The 20,147-nt window shown below is 43.9% G+C and overlaps 1 protein-coding gene across 3 annotated transcripts in view; it reads right to left on the bottom strand.

The window, feature by feature from the left end:
* Positions 1–3,594: 3,594 nt before the first annotated feature.
* Positions 3,595–20,147, bottom strand: part of METTL8 (methyltransferase 8, tRNA N3-cytidine) — a 33,147-nt gene continuing 16,594 nt past the window's right edge. For all 3 annotated transcript variants that reach the window (XM_060281168.1, XM_035135490.2, XM_060281172.1), the window contains 7 exons: positions 19,430–19,755; positions 17,899–17,948; positions 16,135–16,198; positions 14,926–15,065; positions 12,573–12,679; positions 12,419–12,484; positions 3,595–9,297 (listed from right to left, as the gene is read on the bottom strand). In XM_060281168.1, the coding sequence (XP_060137151.1) occupies positions 9,143–9,297; positions 12,419–12,484; positions 12,573–12,679; positions 14,926–15,065; positions 16,135–16,198; positions 17,899–17,948; positions 19,430–19,755 (908 nt within the window). In that variant the 3' untranslated portion in view covers positions 3,595–9,142. The remainder of the gene's footprint in view (positions 9,298–12,418; positions 12,485–12,572; positions 12,680–14,925; positions 15,066–16,134; positions 16,199–17,898; positions 17,949–19,429; positions 19,756–20,147) is intronic.

The raw sequence follows: 20,147 nt of genomic DNA, 5'->3' as shown, positions 1-20,147 counted from the left end.
GTCTTCTAATAGTCAGTTGTTTATTTCCTTGACATCTGATGGGAGGGCGTTCCACAGGGCAGGCGCCACCACCGAGAAGACCCTCTGCCTGGTTCCCTGTAACCTCACTTCTCGCAGCGAGGGAACCGCCAGAAGGCCCTCGGAGCTGGACCTCAGTGTCTGGGCTGAACGATGGGGTGGAAGCAAACACGAAAGCTCATACCAATGACAAACTTAGTTGGTCTCTAAGGTGCTGCTGGAAGAATTTTATTATTTTGTTTCGACTACGTCAGACCAACACGGCTACCTACCTGTAACTAGAACGATGGGGGTGGAGACGCTCCTTCAGGTATACTGGGCTGAAGCCATTTAAGGCTTTAAAGGTCAACACCAACACTCCGAATTGTGCTCGGAAACGTACTTGGAGCCAGTGAAGATCCTTTAGAACCAGTGTTATATGGTCTTTTGTGAAGGAAGTGCTTTAAATGTATGGTGTGTACACAGCAAGCAGAGAGATGTGCCCTGCTTCCAGCAGCACCATGAAGAGAACATAGATGGGGACAGTAAGTCATGTCTGAATGGTGCAGGAATAATTTGCAAATGTTAGCCCTGGCACTGGGAGTCGGTGGGGGGTGGCATTAGGGCTTTTCTTCAAGTAGGATGATGTCTTGGGCTAGCACTAGTTATGAAGATTAGGAAGTGGGGTCAAAGATATCACAAAAAGTTGGGTTTTGCATAGGGTTTAGAAGGAAACCATTAATATTATAGTGTGCACATTAACCACTTGTTCCTCCTTAAATGAAATCTCTAAAGAATCCTGCTGCACATGGAATATGATATTGTTTGTTGTTGTTGTTTAGTCATGTCCAACTTCGTGACCCCATGGATCATAGCACGCCAGGCACTACTGTCTTCCACTGCCTCCCGCAGTTTGGTCAAACTCATGTTCGTAGCTTCGAGAACACTGTCCAACCATCTCATCCTTCTTTCGTCCCCTTCTCCTTGTACCCTCCATCTTTCCCAGCATCAGGGTCTTTTCCAGGGAGTCTTCTCACGAGGTGGCCAAAGTATTGGAGCCTCAGCTTCAAGATCGGTCCTTCCAGTGAGCCCTCAGGGCTGATTTCCTTCAGAATGGATAGGTTTGATCTTCTTGCAGTCCATGGGACTCTCAAGAGTCTCATGATGAGACCATTTTTAATTAACAGTAAAATCAAGCTTCCACATAGCATATCTGGCACGCTTACACACTTACATGGGAGTAAATCTCACTGATCTGAATGTTAGGACAACTCCAAAATATATGAACTCTTATCTATTTGCTAATAATAATAATAATTTATTTATACCCCGCCCATCTGGCAGGGTTTCTCCAGCCACTCTGGGCGGCTTCCAACAGAAGAATAAAATAATCAATTAAAAGATTAAAAGCCTCTCTAAACAGGGCTGCCTTCAGATGTCTTCTAAAAGTCTGGTAGTTGTTCTTCTCTTTGACATCTGATGGGAGGGCATTCCACAGGGCGGGCGCCACTACCGAGAAGGCCCTCTGCCTAGTTCCCTGTAACTTGGCTTCTCACAGCGAGGGAACCGCCAGAAGGCCCTCGGCACTGGACCTCAGTTTCCGGGCAGAATGATGGGGGTGGAGACGCTCCTTCAGGTATACTGTTTTAGTATATGTTATACTATAATACCATATGTTTTACAATTTCCCTAATTCATTCACTGTTGTTTACCTAATACATTAAGCCATCTACATTTGGGGAACTAAAAAAATACGCAATATAATATATATTAAACATGCTAGCAGCCAGATATAGTTGGTGTGTTTTGGAATTGTTCAGATATAATAATCTTGTAGTACATGCCTTTCGATTTTGTACATGCCTTTCGTTTTTGAAGCATCTTGAAGAATTTATAGCTTTACCAGGAGAATGTTATGTTTGGATACCTGCACGAACTACCAGAAGATACCGAAATAATTAACTCCCCTTTTAATATAGCCAGAATGATTTATCACTCAAGTACAAAATATTGCTATTTATTCAAAATATTGATCATTACCTCAGTGGTCAAATCAACCAATTATGTGTACATGCATAATGGAAGACAAACAGATGTTTGGAAATAGTGCTATTTTTTATGTTTTGGGAGTTATAAAGTTCACCATCAATGCAGCTTCATAGGCTATGTCCCAGTTGCTATAACGATGTGATTTTAGACTGTGGACTCATCAGGAATGCCCTTTCTAATGTGCCGTGTGCACTGATAGCACCAATGACCGCTTCTTTGTCCTACACAATAAGCAGCTAAACATTCATGCATGCAGCTAAAGATGAAAGTTATCATATTACATAACTCCACTTGTCCCCACACAGTTCATTAATGACAATTCAGCTGTGCACAATGAAGGCAGATCAGCTTCTAAACAGAAAATATGAATTCAAGCTACACCATGCACACAGGGGTATTCCATGCAACTATAAGCGGGGAAGATTACTACATGGATTGTAACCGAGTTGCTACCGCTGATTTAATTTTACCACCGTAGTAAGAAAATGCTGCGTTTTTGTTTTGAAGCAAGCAGGACAGAGAATCTCCCTCTGGGAGCTCATTCTGCCTCATTCTTATATAACCACCATTCATTAACTGCACTGCTTAACTGGCTGATGAATTGCACCACCAAAGAAGAGTCATTTGTGCTGTATCTTCAACGAAGACGGAAAATATGAGATTTATTGCCCACCTTGTTCCCACTGCTGGTTTGTGAAGCAGCTTATGCACGGCGACCCACGACAATCCTTAATCCATCCTTTTAATTTGATGCATTTTATATGGGGGTACATTTTTACCCAGTGATTTTTAATATACTGGGATCTCCAAACCAGATTCTTTTGTGAAGCACTGTACTGCAACCAGGGTGTGTGTGTCTGTGTGACTGTGGCTGCAAACATGTACCTGCTTCCATGGGAGTAAGGCTCATTGAACTCAAGGGGACTTACTTCTGAGTAGGCATGCACAGGATTGGTCCCCTGACTGCCTATAGGAAGAGAGGGCTCTGCCAAGTGCATGCCAGTAGTTTGCATGGGACTGGAGCTTTAAAACGTTCCATTAAAAACAACAAAAACTTTCCTCCGAAAGCATTCATTCTTCTACTGCCCGCAAAGCCCACCGGCCAATATGTCAGCCTGTGGAATATGATAATGCTGCCATCATTACTCTAGCAAGTTAGTCTCTGCAATGACACATAATGGTAGGAAACAAGAAGCAAATAGCTGTCCACCCCAGGCCCTGGGTTCATGTGATAGGGAAGGCACTAAATATAAATAAACTAGTGTAATTCAGCCCGTTCAATAAACGGGCGCTAGAACACCCTGGGGTTTGGAGAAGCGCTTCTCCGACCCCCGAGACCTGTCCTTGCTGTCGGCGGCAGGGGGACAGGAACGAAGGTGGAGAAAGGGCTGCTTTCTCCTCCTTCGTTCCTCTCCCCCAGCCGACAGGAAGGAGACATCCCGGGGTTCGGAGAAGCGCTTGCGCAGCGCTTCTCCGAACCCCGGGACCTGTCTTTGCTGGACGCACACGCGCGGGCTCCCCCGCCGCCGCCAACGCTTAGTCCGGCCGGGAGCGGTGGTTGGCGGCCGCAGGGAAACGGTAGGTGGGGGGGGGAAGAGCGTGTGTGTGTGTGTGTGCAGTATCTGCATCCAATCCCTGTGTCCGTGGGGCACATGCGCAGTAGCGCGGACACAGGGACACAGGGAATCTGGACGCAGAGACACTTGCACTTTATTATATAGGATAAAGGCAGGAAGGAAGTGTGTAACTCCTCATGTGAAAAGATCTCTTCTCTTTCCAGGAATCTATCCATCTTGATGCAGTATGGTTTGTGCTATTGCAACATTGAAAGAAAAGGAAATAGAAAGGCTTTGTGAATAGCTTCTTCACTTTAGATATTGCCCACTCAATGCACATACAAAAAGCCGCAACAGACATACTTCAGGCTTGTGGGATCTATGTTGTTGATGTTGTTGTTACATGCAGACATAATTTTACTTGTGTACCACCTTTCCATAGTTCAAAGCATGCTCAAGGCAGCTTACAACATGAAAAAAACACATTAAATACAACAACATAACAAAAATAGTCATAAACAGTAAGCCATAAAGATTAAAAATTACACAACCAAGATGGACAATTTCCACAAAAATCACAAGAAGATCTAAAATATACAGAAAACCAACAGCAACCATATCCCTGCCAACAGCACCCCGGCCCAAGAGTCTGTTCAGCAACCTCAGTTTTTATAGGCCAGATGAGATTCACAAACTGGAGCCAGGATTGGTGTTAATATGCTCAAACAGTCCTGCCGCAGTGAGCAACCGGGCAGCCCAATTCCACACTAGCTGAAGTTTCAGAGGCAGCCCTATGTATGTGTTGCACTAATCTAACCCAAAGTTACCAGAGCACAGATAAGAGAAATTGGGGTATCCCTGTCCAGATAGGGGTGCAGCTGGGCCACCAGCCAAGGCTGATGGAAGGGCACTCTGCGCCACCAAGGCCACCTGAGCCTCAAGCGACAAAAGTGGCTCTGGAAGTACAGTGGTACCTCGGTTTAAGAACAGCCTGGTTTAAGAATGATTTGGTTTACAAACTCTGCAAAACCGGAAATAGTGTCTTCGTTTGCGAACTTCACTCGGTCGAAGAACGGAATCCAAACGGTGGAAGGGCACCGGTGGCAGGAGGCCTCCATAGGGAAAGCGCGCCTCAGTTTAAGAACGGTTTTGGTTTAAGAACGGACTTCCGGAATGGATTAAGTTCATAAACTAAGGTACCACTGTACTCCCAAGCTACATACCCACTGCTTCAGAGGGTGTGGAACCCCCTCAAAGATACATGTTGCTCCACATTGGACTGGTGATCAGCCACTATAAATCCCTACATCTGTTTGGTGCCCCACAAGCACTTATGTTGCTGGCAAGCTTCCCTCCCTGGTTTTGCTGTGTGGAGAGCGATTGTGCAAGTGTCGCTGGCGCCTACTGGCCGGTGTCCATTACTTTATTAACTAGGTCCATGGCTCCACATATTAATTATATGCTTCCTGAAAATGTAAGTGGGCAAAGTGGTTAACAAGAACCATTTTCATCTCACTTCATCCTGTCAAATTTATAAACAAGGCCCCCAGCACTCCTCTCCCAGGCTCAATTAAGATGTGGCAAATTTGCACAGGAAGGGTATTCATTTAAAAAGGTAACTTTCATCAGTGACAGAACTCCACTTTCCTCCTTTAACAACATATTAAGACAGAGGGGTGTTTTAAAATAAAAGACACAGTGCTTGCCATTTTGATCTAAGGAATACTAGTGTTTTGCCCCTGCATTTCACTGTACTGTCTGAATTGGCCTAAATTAGATCAGAATCTGTTCTAAAGCCTTTGGACCAAATCCTTTTCACAAGAGGCTGCCTTACATTTCATTGTTTCAAAGCAAAACAAATATTTACAGCATCCAACAGTCATTCTCTAGGTAAGTCAACTAGCTGTTTGTTTTTTAGTCTTTAAAACATGCTGCAATGCTGTTCATCATGGCTGCCTTTTTTGTTTTGGAACTGCTCCTATTTCCCCATAAAGCTAGCAGAGGTAGAATAAAAACCAAAGTTTTAAGAAGAGGCTCCTGTCAAAAACACCTATTGATTTCTGATGAACGCTTATAAATTCAATGTTGCTCTTGCGACTTGTTTTCCTCCCTCTATGTTTGTGAGAGAGAGCACTCTAGTTTAAAAATAAACACAATTTCACACTTTGAAAGCGGTAGCACGGTGTCCTTTTCAATCTACTAATTTGTGTTCACACATTATTAACAAGTATGGCTTGTTTATCTGGGATACAAAACTATCACTGGTTTATTTCTATGTAAAGTCAAGCCTGGATTATACCCAGCCATGGCTTCAGTTCTTCAGTTTTGACTGACCCAAAGTCCCTTTGCTGATTAGAAGTTAAGATACAGAAAGGAAAGGAAATAAATTACAAAGGAAACCTGTTTTTCCGCAGTTGTTCTTCACTTCAGACCATCAACAAACCTGGTTGTAACCCCAGGAATCTTGCAGTGCTGCAAACTAGACCGCTGTCTGATTACATGAGACAATGGTAGTTTTATATAATAACTTGTAAAGAATTGCAGAATAGAATCTTCAATAGTCCAAGTCCTCTTGCCCCCCTTACAACACCACTCCCTTTTATTTGAGCATCTGAATTTCCCCCCAAGATACAGCTGGAAAAAATGGGGTGCTGTTGAGGGATTCAATGTTCAGATAGGATCCCCTCCCATCTTTAAAAATCCAGTGTTCATATTGATATTAATAGAAACATTTTACACAAAACATTCCGTTTTAAGGGTTAAAAGCATATGTTCATGCCAATCATTATTTCTTGGCAAGAATGACAGCACTGAAAGCTTTTGTGGATATGCAGAGTACAAACCGGTGTTTTAAGAAATATCTGTAGGTCCCTCTTAAAAGTCAAAAAGGGATGTCTCACGTTTAAGTATTTTGCATTCACTGAGCACACTGAACCGGTGGAAGTCCACGTTTGTCCAGATATTAGCTTCAAGATCTATGAAGAAAGCTGTTTCCTTCAATCATGGCTGGAGTTAAACCCCATTTCCTCCAAAAAGAATGCCTGCTTCAGTGTGTTACACTAACCACATATTTACTGGGTACGCAGTCTACAATTCCCATCATACCCGATCCTCTGACGAGGAGCTGGAAGTCCAAACAGCATCTAGACTTTGGGTTCCTCATTCCTGCTTCAAACTATTAATACGTCTGTAAACTTGCTTTCTCTGAATGTGTGTAGAACACACAACATTGCCGTGTTCCTCATTTCAGCTTCCATGAAACAAGACAATACATAGCCGATCAAATGTGAGAAAACCACACTGCATGTATGTCTTCACATATGATTGAGCGGTTAAGATACATAACACAGCTACATAACACAGCTAGCATTCTGGGTCTACTCTTCAAAAACGCTCCAGACAATTTCTATTAGCTATGGGCATTAAGTGGAACAGTACAGCAGAAAACTCCCGGCAGTAATAAAAACAGTTGAATATGAAGGAATATAAATGTAATCCAGCAGTCCAAGGCTGCACTCCTAACATCACTTACCCGAGTAAACCCCACTGAATTCAACAAGACTTCTGAGTAGACGAGGATAGTGCAGCAAGATTTCAAACATGGGTGTCTAAAGTTAAAAAATTAGCCTGAACCATGGACTCATTCAGCTGGATCCAATCTTGCGCTCAGAGGGAGCAGCGGAAAGGTGATCTTTGCCAAGTCCTCCTGCAGATCACTGTGCTCTTTCCGCCCCCCTCCCCCCCAAAAAAGTTGCTATGGAGGACCAGGGAAACATCTGGGACAACACAAGAGGTGGTGCTGGGATCTGGAGGTAGGGGAAACTGGCAAAAATTCCCCCCTCTTCCTCAAGTGAGGAACTTCTCCAGGATCCTGCCATGAACTGAAGGAACCCTTCAGTTCGAGACGTGTGACATTTCCTAGGTCTCCTATCTTTCAGCCTCTGTTCCCCACTGTGGAATGGCTAGGGGCGAGTAAAAAGCTAAACATTATACAGCAGTTGGCAACTTTTCTGCAGGGCTATAAAATGCTGAATGCTTAGTACAGGCTGATGACTAATTCTCCAAGTCCAGCCAAAGCACACCAAGACACAGTTACATAACCACATAACACTTCCATGGCGTTTTTAAAAGCAGAGATAGAGGATATAGATGACATCTCTCATAGCTCTGTCCAAGGGCACGTATGGGAATGGAGCAAATGATCCCCACTTCTGTCTTTTCTTCTCCCCTTAGAGCAGAGACCTTTCTTTTTGTTATTGTCAAAGTACCATGCACATGGCGCTGCATAAACAGTAATTAACACACTACAACATTTTTTGGTTTTTTTTTTAATTCCAAAAGATTGCATACCAGATATATTGTTCCATATGCATGTACAGTTCATACTATTACATCCCTTCACTTTATGCTTCCTATAGCTCACCAACCAAGTGTCAAGAAATTGCTTTTATTAAAACAGGTGTTCCAAAAGCTCACAAACCAATTCCAGTTTGCTAAAAAAAAAAACCTCAAACGTCCCTTCCTTTCTTTCAGGATATTTAACCACGTGTCAATCTTTCAAATGGCCCAACTGCACTGGCTGCCAATTAGTTTCTGGGCTCAATTCAAAGGGCTGGTTTTGACCTATAAATTCTTAAGGATTTCAGGACTGAAATACCCCAAGGACTGGCTCTCCCCACAGGAACCTATCTGGACCCTGAGTTCATCTTCTGAGGCCCTTCTTTGTGTGCCTTTGTATCCAGAGGGTGGCAACATGAGAACAGGGCCTTCTCTGCAGTGGCTCCCCGCTTGTCAAATGCTCTCCCTGGGAAGGATTGCCTGGTGCCTTCATTATACACCTTTAAGGCACCAGGCAAAACGTTCCTCTTCAACCTGGCCTTTGGCTGATTAACATCCCGTATCTGTTTAGATGTATTTGTGGGAAGGGTTAGGGTTAGGGATTTGCTTTTCCAACTTCACTTCTAGGCATTCATTCCTTACATCCTACCAACCTGTTGGCCAATCCAAAGGGCAGGAGAGCTCAGTTCAACTTTCTCTTTCCCAGTTTTGTTTTGGATTCCTCCCTTCCCCTCTTTTTGTCGAGGCTTCATTTTCCTTTAGTCTCTTTTTCTCCACTTTTAGTCTCTAGTTTTCCCCACCCTACTTTCACTGTCAAAATCCTGACCCAAACCTTTGGCCCTCCAGCGATCTTTTGAATCTCCTGGTCGGGACAGTAATTAAAAAGCAATTGCTTTCTGGCAATGAACAGAGCACAAAAGCAGCTGAAACAGTTTCATTCATAGAATCACAGAATTGTAGAGTTGGAAGGGACTGCGAGGCTCAACTAGCCCCTGCAGTGTAGGAATTCCTTCCCAATGAGTGTGCAAGAGGCAAGTCACAAACACACACACACACTTCTGGGTTGTGTCCAATTCATACCGACATATGCGGAAATGGTAAATAAAGTGTTTCTGCTCAAATGCGTTCCTGGTTTTTCCGGACGTTTGAGGGGACATGCCTGCTCAGGCTAAGAGTTGTGTTTACCTGCAGCATTTTCTTGCCTACTCTTGAGTCAGCTCCCGTTGTTTTTGGAACTTGCCTTGTATCCAGACCCGATGTATCTTCACCCTCTTCTTCCTGTTTACTTGCAGACGTCGATCAAGCAGGTTCTGCACTTCGCTTAAGCCCGCCGAAGAGAAAATGCTGCGTATTTCATCTGTGTTTTGTGAAATAAATAGCCATTACACTCATTGAAAACAGTGCAATAATAATAATAATAATAATAATAGATATATGTAGGATGTTGCTAACAAAGCCATGGATTACAGCAGGAGTGAAATTTCACCCTCAGGATCTTCTGGCAATGCAGAATTTCCTTGCGTTCCGTGTATTATGTTGCAGTGGATCAACTTTTCATTAATAAGAATAACAATTTATTATTTATACCCCGTCCATCTGGCTGGGTTTCCCCAGCCACTCTGGGCGGCTCCCAACAGGATAATAATAATAACAACAATAAAACATCAAACATTAAAAACTTCCCTAAACAGGGCTGCCTTCAGATGTCTTCCAAAAATCAGAGAGTTGTTTATTTCCTCGACATCTGATGGGAGGGCGTTGCACAGGGCGGGTGCCTCTACCGAGAACGCCCTCTGCTTGGTTCCCTGTTTCTTTGTCATTTCACACACCCAACAGCCAAAGGAAGAGGAGGAGACAATGCTGGCATGGCACATACCAGGTCCACGCCAAATGTGCGTCTACAGGCCCAGAGCCATGTTGCAGCATTTGAGCGAGCACTTGGCAAAGTTCCTTTACTTTCAGAAGCTTGGAACGCCCTCCCATCAGATGTCAAGGAAATAAACAACTATCTGACTTTTAGATGACATCTGAAGGCAGCCCTGTATCGGGAAGTTTTTAATGTTTGATGTTTTATCGTGTTTTTAATATTCTGTTGGGAGCCACCCAGAGTGGCTGGGGTATAAGTAATAAATAATAATAAAAACCACCAGAATCATCCTTTATCCATTATTATCATCCTCCTTCCCGAGCTTTCCAAGCTGCTGGAAACAACTAGGGCTGGGCGATACCAGCTTTTCAACATCGCGATGTATCACAGCTAAACATCACAATACATCGTGATGTTGAAAAGGAAGGAGCATCATTTGGCGCCGGGGTGAAGCCAAACCAGCTCAGAGGCAGCATCCTCCTCCACCAGTGGCTGGCACAGGGAGGACGTAGGCAGCCAGAGAAGGTAAGGCAAGCCCCACCTGCGATATACCTTCGGAGGGAAGGAGCCATCTTGCTCTAACCCTCAAACCGGCCTAGGACGATATATTGATACATCGCCCAGGCTCCTTGTACAGCATGCCTGCTCCTGATTCGAGAACTCCCTTGTTGTTGTGTTGTACCTTGCCTGAACCTCCTGTCGCCTGACCTCGTCTCTGGATCCTGTTTCGGACTTGGACTGATTATCTGTGCTTGACCTTGGGCTGCGCTGCAGTGCACCTCTCCAACCCTGCTCCCCTTAAGTGAGCTAAGAGGCTTATACCTCCTGGGACTGCAACCCTGGCTTCTGAGGGCACCCCCTGGAGTGCAGCAGGCTGGGAGGGAAGGCAGTGTCGTCACTTGCCTCATCTGGGGCAGCCACAGCTTCAACTGCGCACAAACGCCGGTGAAAGGGTTTGCAGTCAAATGTTTGCACTTGTTGGGTATTGTAAGGGGAAGGGCTTATAGAGAACAGCCCCCCCCCCCTCATCAGAAGCAGCCCATCTCCAAGCAGTCATGAAAGCGAAGGGACAGATGAGGAAAGTCAGGAGACGGAAAAGGAGTGCCAGACCTCTGACAACATCCAGGAGCCCCTGCTCCACAGGCAGGAAGAGAGGGAGAGGGAAAGAGAGGAGAGGACACAGGCAGAACGTAGACCCTTCCCCCCTGACTCCGGAATTGAGGAGGAGGAGAAAGGGGAGGAGATTCGCTGTCCCAAGGCTTTTATGCTGGTCCAGATCATGGAAGGGGGCAGTGCCGGATTCTGATTCGGAATGAGAAGACATGAAACCGACAGCTCACTACACTGTAAATAATGTGCACCAATAAAGACTTTTGAAAGACAAGTATGTGGAAGGTGGTTACTCAGGAGTAGTCGCAATAATCCCTGACAGGTATGTAAGCAACAAGGTAGTCAAAGATGTCTAGTTCCGCCCTGCCTGCCTAGCAGAGCATCCCACTTCCTGGACGTGAACCCTACAAGGCGGGGGAAAGGAGACGCATTTCACGGCACCACATGAATTTCATTACAGAATCTCATGCCCAGTGGTGTACGAAAACTCATCAGTCACACCAAAGTTGAAAGCCTTCTTTGCAGGCGCCTGTTCTCCCCTCCCCATCCCAAAGCTTTCACAGTTAATAGAAAATATTATGGGAAGCAAATGTGAGTTTGGTCACATCTCATAATCCAGAAGAGAAAGACCTCTGTGGGACTGATTTAAAAGCACACAACACGCCGAAACGCCAGCTAATTCAGAGTTAATGAAGCATGGCAGACAGGGGCCTAGGACAGGACTCCACAGAAAGAAAAGGGATCTCGTGCCAAGTTGAAGCCTCTTCCCCTGTTGATGCAGACATCCGTGTGTGTCCCACAGTGTGTGTGTGCCCCACACTGCTGCAAGACCCCCAGCACAACCGGACAAAACACCACATGGAATTAAAATACTGCTCTCAATGTGCTGCGATGCAACTTCTCCACTCCTCCCAAACCGTTATTTTGAATGCAATAATCGTACTCCACTGGAAGAATCCCATTATTATATATGTATAGTGTTTCTCTCAAAACGGTTCATACAGAGTTTCATTTTAAGTGCAAATTATCAACTGGCTTTCAGGATCACACCTGAGCTGTTGTGAGGAAAATGTTTCCACAAACAGCCCACATTTGGCTGAGCTTTCTCCTCACGTTCAACTGAAATCCACCCACCTGTAATAGATTGTTTTATTTTATTGAGCCTAATTTAACTTAGGCTGTATACACGCCATACATTTAAGCACATGGCTTCCACTAAAAAAAATTCTGGGAATTGTGGTTGACACCCTCATAGAGCTATAATTCCCAGCACCCTTGACAAACAAGAGTTCCCAGGATTCTTTAGAACGATTGTGCTTTAAATGTATGGCATGAACTCAGCCCTGATCTCATTGGAGTCCAGAGGTGAATAAGTTTTTGCCCTTTGTCCTGAAGCAGCAAACATTCCTAAACCAAAGTGGGGCTTGGAAGAAATCCATGAGGGGAGATTATCTCTCTGAGGTAAACTGGCACTGCTCAACCACAGTGCTGGCCCAAATACCTTTCGTGAAGAAATAAGCTCTGGTGCCGTCGCCTCTTACATAGAAGTTCTCCGACAAGCAGCGGCCTAATAGGTGAAAAGGAAAGCTAGATTATTGTATCCCTACTAAGGACTCACAACAAGTAGGCAAAGCAACTGTCTCTTTGAGAAGCACCTTTTTTGAAACGAAGCTGAGAAGCGTCGTATCTTCCATAGTCTCGAAAGAGTATCATTCCTCCAGGTTTCAATAATCTGGCAAGCCTGTGTACAACTCCTTGGATCCTGTGAAAATAGAATAGCCACACACTCACACACATGATCAGGGTGTATAGTGGTACCTCTGCTTACGAATAACTCTACTTACGAATGTTTATACTTACGAACGGAGCTCCGTCCGCCATCTTGGATGCGGTTTAGATGGGATTTTTTCTACTTACGAATTTTTAGATAGGGTTGCTTCGACTTACGATTTTTTTCTCCCAATGCATTCCTATGGGATTCGACTTACAATTTTTTTTGACTTACGAATGTGCGTTCGGAACACATTAAATTTGTAAGTAGAGGTACCACTGTAATTCAAAAACACAAAACACTAGCTTGCCCCCGACAACACATACCTCTAAGTGGCAAGGCTGCCTTATTAACATGTAGCTTTTACTTCCAAAAGACACCTTTACATTTACATTTTGATATGTCTACATAACGTACTTCTGCTTATTTTACTCTAACTGCAATAACGCGGCCCACAAAGTTTTTGTTCTTTTTTTGGTTTGTCTTGTTGCGTGTTGTATACCCTCAACATTTCTTCGATGAAAATAAGGACATCTTATTCTGTAGTAGTAGTAGTAGTAACAACAATCCGCTAATAATAATAACAACAACAACAACAACAACAACAACAACAACACTCCGCCCATCTGACTGAGTTGCCCCAGCCACTCTGGGCAGCTTCCAACATATATAAAAAGGTAACAAAACATTAAACATTTAAAAACTTCCCTATAGAATCTAAAGATTGTATAGTTATTTATCTCCTTGGCTCGGGGGTTGCATAACCCCATACCCTCTTAACATTTCTCCGATGAAACCTAGGGACAATCTAAGAAAAAGTGAGGCATTCCAGGATCAAATCTGAAACCTGGACAGCTTCTGTAAATCCAGGGCTGTCCTTGGAAAATAGGGACACTCGGAGGGTCTGATGATGTTGTTTTTGAAAACTAAATAAACCCCTTAAAAAAAGCATCCATCTTGATTCGTTTGCACAAAGTTTGTGGGAAGATTAGAGGTCGAGCAATTGTCACCCCACACTTCAGAATGTAATTTCCTGCCACTTTCGTTATCACAGAAAGTTCAATCTGGAGTGAACTCAAGAATTCCACAACCTGAATTTGCCAGGGCGTGACTGAACCCCACCCATTAAACAGTGACAGTCTGTAAGTGCCCTAAAAACTAATCAGGTAATAATTTAAATGCTGAATGAAGGTTGTTATATGAGAAGAATCCTTGTGGCCTTTTGCACATTGCCCGCTAAAAAAAATATATTCGCCTCTTCCTCACCCCAACCCCAAACCGAGATCAGTATTTTTTTATTAACAGGCGCTTGTTCGGGGGAATTTCTTTAAATATTTAGGAAGATTACAACAAACAGCTATCTTTTAGTGCTTTAACCTTTGGAATCAGGATAATACTATGATAAGGTAAGTGGCGAGAAAAACAACAACAGTGACTTTAGGATACAAACAACTGCAGCTCAGACCTAATTTTGCCATGCACTTATTTGGCAACCAGCTTCACTGATTTCAGTGGAACATACATGTTTATTTAAAACACTTAAATGCGGCCTTTCGCAGTATTAGAATTGAGGAATATTAATCACAGCAATCTTCGTCAGATTACCTGACGGTGGGGGAAGAAAACAGGACGATCCACAAAGGCTAATGGTGAAAATTTGCACAGAAAACTTGGAAGGTTTACGGCTTAAGAGTTAGCAAAAGGTGCAGAGAAGAGATATTTCTTCACTTTCCCCACCCGGGCTTGGCAAAGTATGCTTTTGCCTATGACCCGCTCGCCTTCCGAACAAACAAGAAGAAATGAGGGAAATGCGATTTTCTCTGAAAGCAAATCAGAAAGCTCAGCTGTTTGGAGAACAAAGCTGGGAATATCTTTGGAGCATGAAGGTGGCCATTTGGATTTTGCCGGTTTCATTTCATTTTTTTTTTTAGGGGAAAAGAAGAAGTCATCTGTAATATTTTGGGAAAGACCCGCCATCTTTAATAGGCACGCATTTTGCCAAAGAAGCCTCTTCCGAGGGAGACAAGAAGCCTCGTTAGCGAAGCGCTCTTTCGACCGGCTCTCGCTGTGAACGGGAGAGAATTGGGATTTTAAATGCCCAGCGTGCAAGTGAACCGGAGGACTCTTCAGTAATAAATTCACCCTCTCTCTAAAGATAGACCTGAGAGCCACTCCAGATAAAGAGAGACATTTAGTGCGCTTGGCTCTGTCCCCCACCTTTTCCAGCCTTCATTTACCTGTTAGGGTGAACGGAAGAGAGGACAAAGATGAGGAGAATGACATCCAGGCTGTCATCTGGGAAGGGGTAGGGCGAGGCATCATCACACACATCGTGAACAAAGGCAAAACACCGGGAGGAATCGATGAGTGGATGCGACTGTTATCCACAAATCCGAAAGAACAAACAGAGAGACTCTCAAACTAGTTAGAATCTGTTTCCTGTGACACAGAAACGCTTCCCCCCAAAATCCTCCCTCCTCAGCGATTCAGATTTTGGAAAAAGAAAAGAAAAATTCCCACCACATTTCTAAGGACCAGTTTATACAGAAACCAGATATAAAGCTTTCACCAATTTATGCCACTGAAGGCTGCAGGTGACACACCGAAACCTTCTCCTCAGCAGAGGGGTTTGTTGCTTCCATAAAGTAGCAGACGATTATCCTTTTATCCCCTGTTTATTTTCCTCCAAAAGCAGTTTACAGTGGTGCCTCGCTAGATGAATTTAATTCGTTCCACGGGTCTTTTCTTATAACGGAAAATTCGTCTAGCGAATCCCATAAGAATGCATTGAATTTTTTTTTAAAAAAAATTGCCCATAGGAACGCATTAATTGAATTTCAATGCATTCCTATGGGAAACCGTGATTCGCTAGACAAATTTTTCACAAAATGAATTCGTCTAGCGAGGCAACCTCCGCTAGAAAAAAACCTTTCGTTAAGTGGAAATTTCGTTAAGCAGGGCATTCGTTAAGCGAGGCACCACTGTATTTAAAAAATCCAATCTAAATAGAAAAATCCATTTTTTAAATTTTTGTTATGTGAATGGTGCCGCCATAGGCTCCAACAGATACCAGCCCAAAACCCGGACGTGCATCTTCCAGGTAGCACTCATCACAAAAATGGGATGTCCCAGACAGTTGACAGGAACAGTGGTACCTCGGGTTAAGAACTTAATTCGTTCTGGAGGTCCGTTCTTAACCTGAAACTGTTCTTAACCTGAGGTAGCACGTTAGCTAATGGGGCCTCCTGCTGCTGCCGCGCGATTTCTGTTCTCATCTGGAAGCAAAGTTCTTAACCTGAGGTACTATTTCTGTAACCTGAAGCATCTGTAACCTGAAAGGTCTGTAACCCGAGGTACCACTGCATTGTACTGATGCCGATTTCACTAGCTGGCAAACACAAGGATTGAAGGATGCTCTTGCAAACAAATCGCCACATTTTAAATACCTTGATGAGATCCACCGCTTCTGAAGCAAAATCACAGCAATACAGAAAGACTCCAGGATGGTGGCTGGAGAAAGAAACAAGGGAAATATCAGCCCCATGAATTGCTTTTGTGAAGCGGTTTTCATCGGGGCTCCATCTGCAGGCATAATCAAATCACCTAAACCCAGTTCCTGGGAGAAGTGGGAGGGGCAAAGGCAGAGGGAAGCAAATGGGAAAGTCGAGGGTGGAGATGGCTAAACGTCTTGTTGGGAAACGAGCGAAATGTTTACTTCTCCAGCGCTCCTTCCCTACTAGGCCATTGCTTTGTCTGCAATGAAGCTGCACTTGGTAGCCATTGTGCAATATTATAAAACTGAGCAAAAAGGTAACCTGGGAAAGGGATGTAGCTAGAAGAGACCTCTCGATTCCACTTGCTAGTATCACAAGGGAATGTGGTCCTCCAACAGCAGTCCCAGTGCAAACTGTCTCTATTTAATTTCTGAAAGGAAAACGCAGGCTGGCTCCAATACAGGGGTAGCTTCTTCCCCCACCTCCATCCGCTACAGAGCCAGCTCCAAACTCCCTTGTGTACTTAGGATTATCAGACACCAAGGACACAAAGCAACATTCCCCAGTACAGTCGTACCTTGGATCTCAAACACCTTGGCTCCCGAACAATCGAAACCCAGAAGTGATTGTTCCTGGTTTCTAATGTTCTTTTGGAAGCCGAACGTCTGATGGGGCTTCCACAGCTTCCGATTGGTTGCAGGAGCTTCCTGCAGCCAATCAGAAACCGCGCTTTGGTTTCTGAACGTTTTGGACGCCAAACAGACTCCGTTCAACTTCCGAGGTACGACTGTACCAAGAACATTTGCCAGTAACTACCACTACTGGTTGCACAAAGAGAAGGAAACATTTTGCCTAGAATGAACTGTTTCACCTGAGGAAGAGCAGAAATAAAAGGGGGGGGGTTAATCTGGTTTGCTCTTAATGTCAATCAATGTCAATCACAACTTTTTAATTTTCACTGATTACTCTGAAGCGTGACTACTATGGAACAACCACAAAGAGCTGGAAATACTGCTGACCAAGAGCTTTTCTGAGCATGCAGATTTTACAAATTATGAACACATTACACTGGCCGTTTCTTGCCTGTGCCGGCTTCTGATTCATTTGGGGTCCAATTCATGGTACAGCCATGGACCTATGAAGGCCAATGAAACTTCGTACCCGATGGAACATCTTATGCTATCATCACCTACAGCAGGGCCGAGGAACCTGTGACCCTCCAGATATTGTGGGAAGCCACGAGAGGTCCGGAGGGTGGCAACACGAGGACGGGCCTTTTCTGCAGTGGCTCCCCGTTTGTGGAATGCTCTCCTCGAGGAGGCTCACCTGATGCCTTCATTGCATATCTTAAAGAGCCAGGTGTAAATGTTTCTCTATAACCAGGCCTTGGAATGATTAAATATTATATGGCCTTATAGGATGCGTCTGTGTTTTGGAGGGGGGTTATTGGGGTTTTTTGGTTTCTTATTATGTACTTTGTGTTCTCATCTTGTAGTTTTATGTTGTGAACTGGCCTGTGATCCAGGCCAACACCCATCAGACCCGGCCAAAGGTCAAGGATGTCCTGGGGCAAAAAACATCTGGAGGACCAGAGCTTCCTCATTCTTGAACAATAGTGAAAATTCTTAGTACAGTAGGAGTTACGGCAAAGCAGCTGTTCCCTCCTCATTACTGTAGCATAGAACTTTTTATCTGGACCAGGGCAAGGCAGCTTACCGAGTCACTTCCAAAATAGGGAAAAAACTGTTACCAGCACCACAGCCAACCTGATAGTAAAGACAAAAGCCAAATATTAAGCTGATCATATTTATATAAAAAAAATTTCCAACATTTAGGGGGCCAGGGTGAGAAAAGACTAAGAATTAAAATTTAACGTATCTTCAGGGAATAGTTCTCTGTGTCCCCCTTTTTTTTACATGGAAGGGCTTCATCTTGTTTGATGCACCAAGAAATTACTTTACTATGGTAGCCACACACAAAATATCAATTTGTTCCAAAATGCAGCTGGTATTTTCTCTCTCTCTTAAAATGCATTAGAGTGACTATGCATGCAAAGAGATATAGAAAAGCTGTAACCAGCTCCTAGCCTCAACAGAGACTCACAAAATAAGTTAGAAGAGAAGACATATTTAAAGAAACCTGAGCAATTGCCTTTAAACGCTTCTTAAAAACTTTAAGCTGATCCAAGTTTCCCCAGACTTTGTTTTGTAGACTGCTCAGTTTTGTCTGTCGTATATGGTTGTGGGCAGGGTTTCAACTAATGCACTCTATCAGCGGAAGCCCTCCTTGCACAAGGGCTTCTCCTATCACTTCCCCCACCTAAAATCGGCTTGGAGGGATGGCATGAAAAGCGGGGAGGCGAGAAGGGGGATAATTCTTCTGGCAAGCCCAATTGCTTGCCATGACAGAACGACTGTCTTAGCGAAATATTGAACTCCGCCCCCCCCCGCAGTTTCCATCTTGTTTTCATTCAGTTTTTAAGGCACAATTTGGTTGAATGTTGCTTGCCTTTTTGCAGTTACTGCATTCCTATGGTAAACCATCCAGTGATTATTATTTTTTTACTATTTTAAGCCGTCTAAACATTTTATAAACGAGCAAGACTGTGCTACCTATCAGATCCCAAAGTCTTATTGAGAACAGTACTGTGTGGGGAATCTTCAAATAGGACCAAGAGGTTTAAAAAACCAGTGAGATTTTTAAGAATGATAATAATAATTTATTATTTACATCCTGCCCATCTGGCCAGGCCTCTCCAGCCACGCTGGGTGGCTTCCAACAGGAGATTAAAAACACGATAAAACATCAAACATTAAAAACTTCCCTAAACAGGGCTGCCTTCAAATGTCTTCCAAAAGTCAGATAGTTGCTTATTTCCTTGACATCTGGTGGGAAGGCATTCCACAGTGTGGGTGCCACCACCGAGAAGGCCCTCTGCCTTAACTCACAGCAGGTGAGTTAAGAAAGAGATAACTATTCACAAGGCTGCATATGGGTTGGATCCACAGAAACACACGTGGAAGAGGGTAGAAAGAAAAGCATAGGTGACTCCCACCGCCCCCAAAATTAGCCTCTCCCAATGATCAGGAGGTCTTGCTCTATGGGTTGGGCTGAAGGGGAAAGGAGGATTGCCAAAACAAGGCAGAGTACAAGTCTCAGCATCAATCCAATTTTTGCACTTCTGCATAAGCATCAAAAACCCCATGAGAATATGTTATTGGACACAGAATAGAAAGGTCTACCATACCTCTAATATTCGGTAAGCGGCATCACCGCCAGGGAATTGTTTCCCAGTGCTCTTGACAATTTGCTTATCAGCTGCGGAGTTATCATAACATGCGCTCAAAACGGAAGAAACTTTTGCAGCAGAATTATCCTCACAAAGATGGTTGTCTTCAAGTAAACCAGTACATCTCAAGTTTTCTGTAGCCACTTTTCTACAAAGGTCAGATTTTCCTTCTGGAAGAATTTCTGGAAATTCCAGAAACAACCACTTGCGATCTTTGAAAAAATGGTTCTTGTGGATCTTGTAAAATTCATTCCAATACCTACTGGCTTCTCTCTCATACTTTGCTAGATTTAAAAAAAATAAGAAAAAAAGAAACCAAGAAACCATAAGCATAAGGAATCGCTGGCATAAAAGAGTGGTGGTGGTGGGGATCATTAAAACTAAACATTAGTGACAATGAAAGGTAAGGGTGGAGAGTTCAAATGATGGTAGGCAACCTGAATACAGTGGTACCTTGGTTCTTGAACTTAATCGATTCCGGGAGTCCGTTAGACTCCTGAAACTGTTCAAAAAACAAGACGCGGCTTCCGATTGGCTGCAGGAACTTCCTGCACTCAATCAGAACCCGTGTCGGACGATCGGCTTCCGAAAAACGTTCGCAAACCGGAACACTTACTCCCGGGTTTGTGGCATTCGGAAGCTGATTTGTTTGACAACTAAGCCATTCGAAAACCAA

This window comes from Zootoca vivipara, chromosome 1 (genome assembly GCF_963506605.1).
Source record: "Zootoca vivipara chromosome 1, rZooViv1.1, whole genome shotgun sequence".
NCBI lineage: Eukaryota > Metazoa > Chordata > Lepidosauria > Squamata > Lacertidae > Zootoca > Zootoca vivipara.
This window is presented reverse-complemented; position numbering and strand designations above follow the sequence as displayed.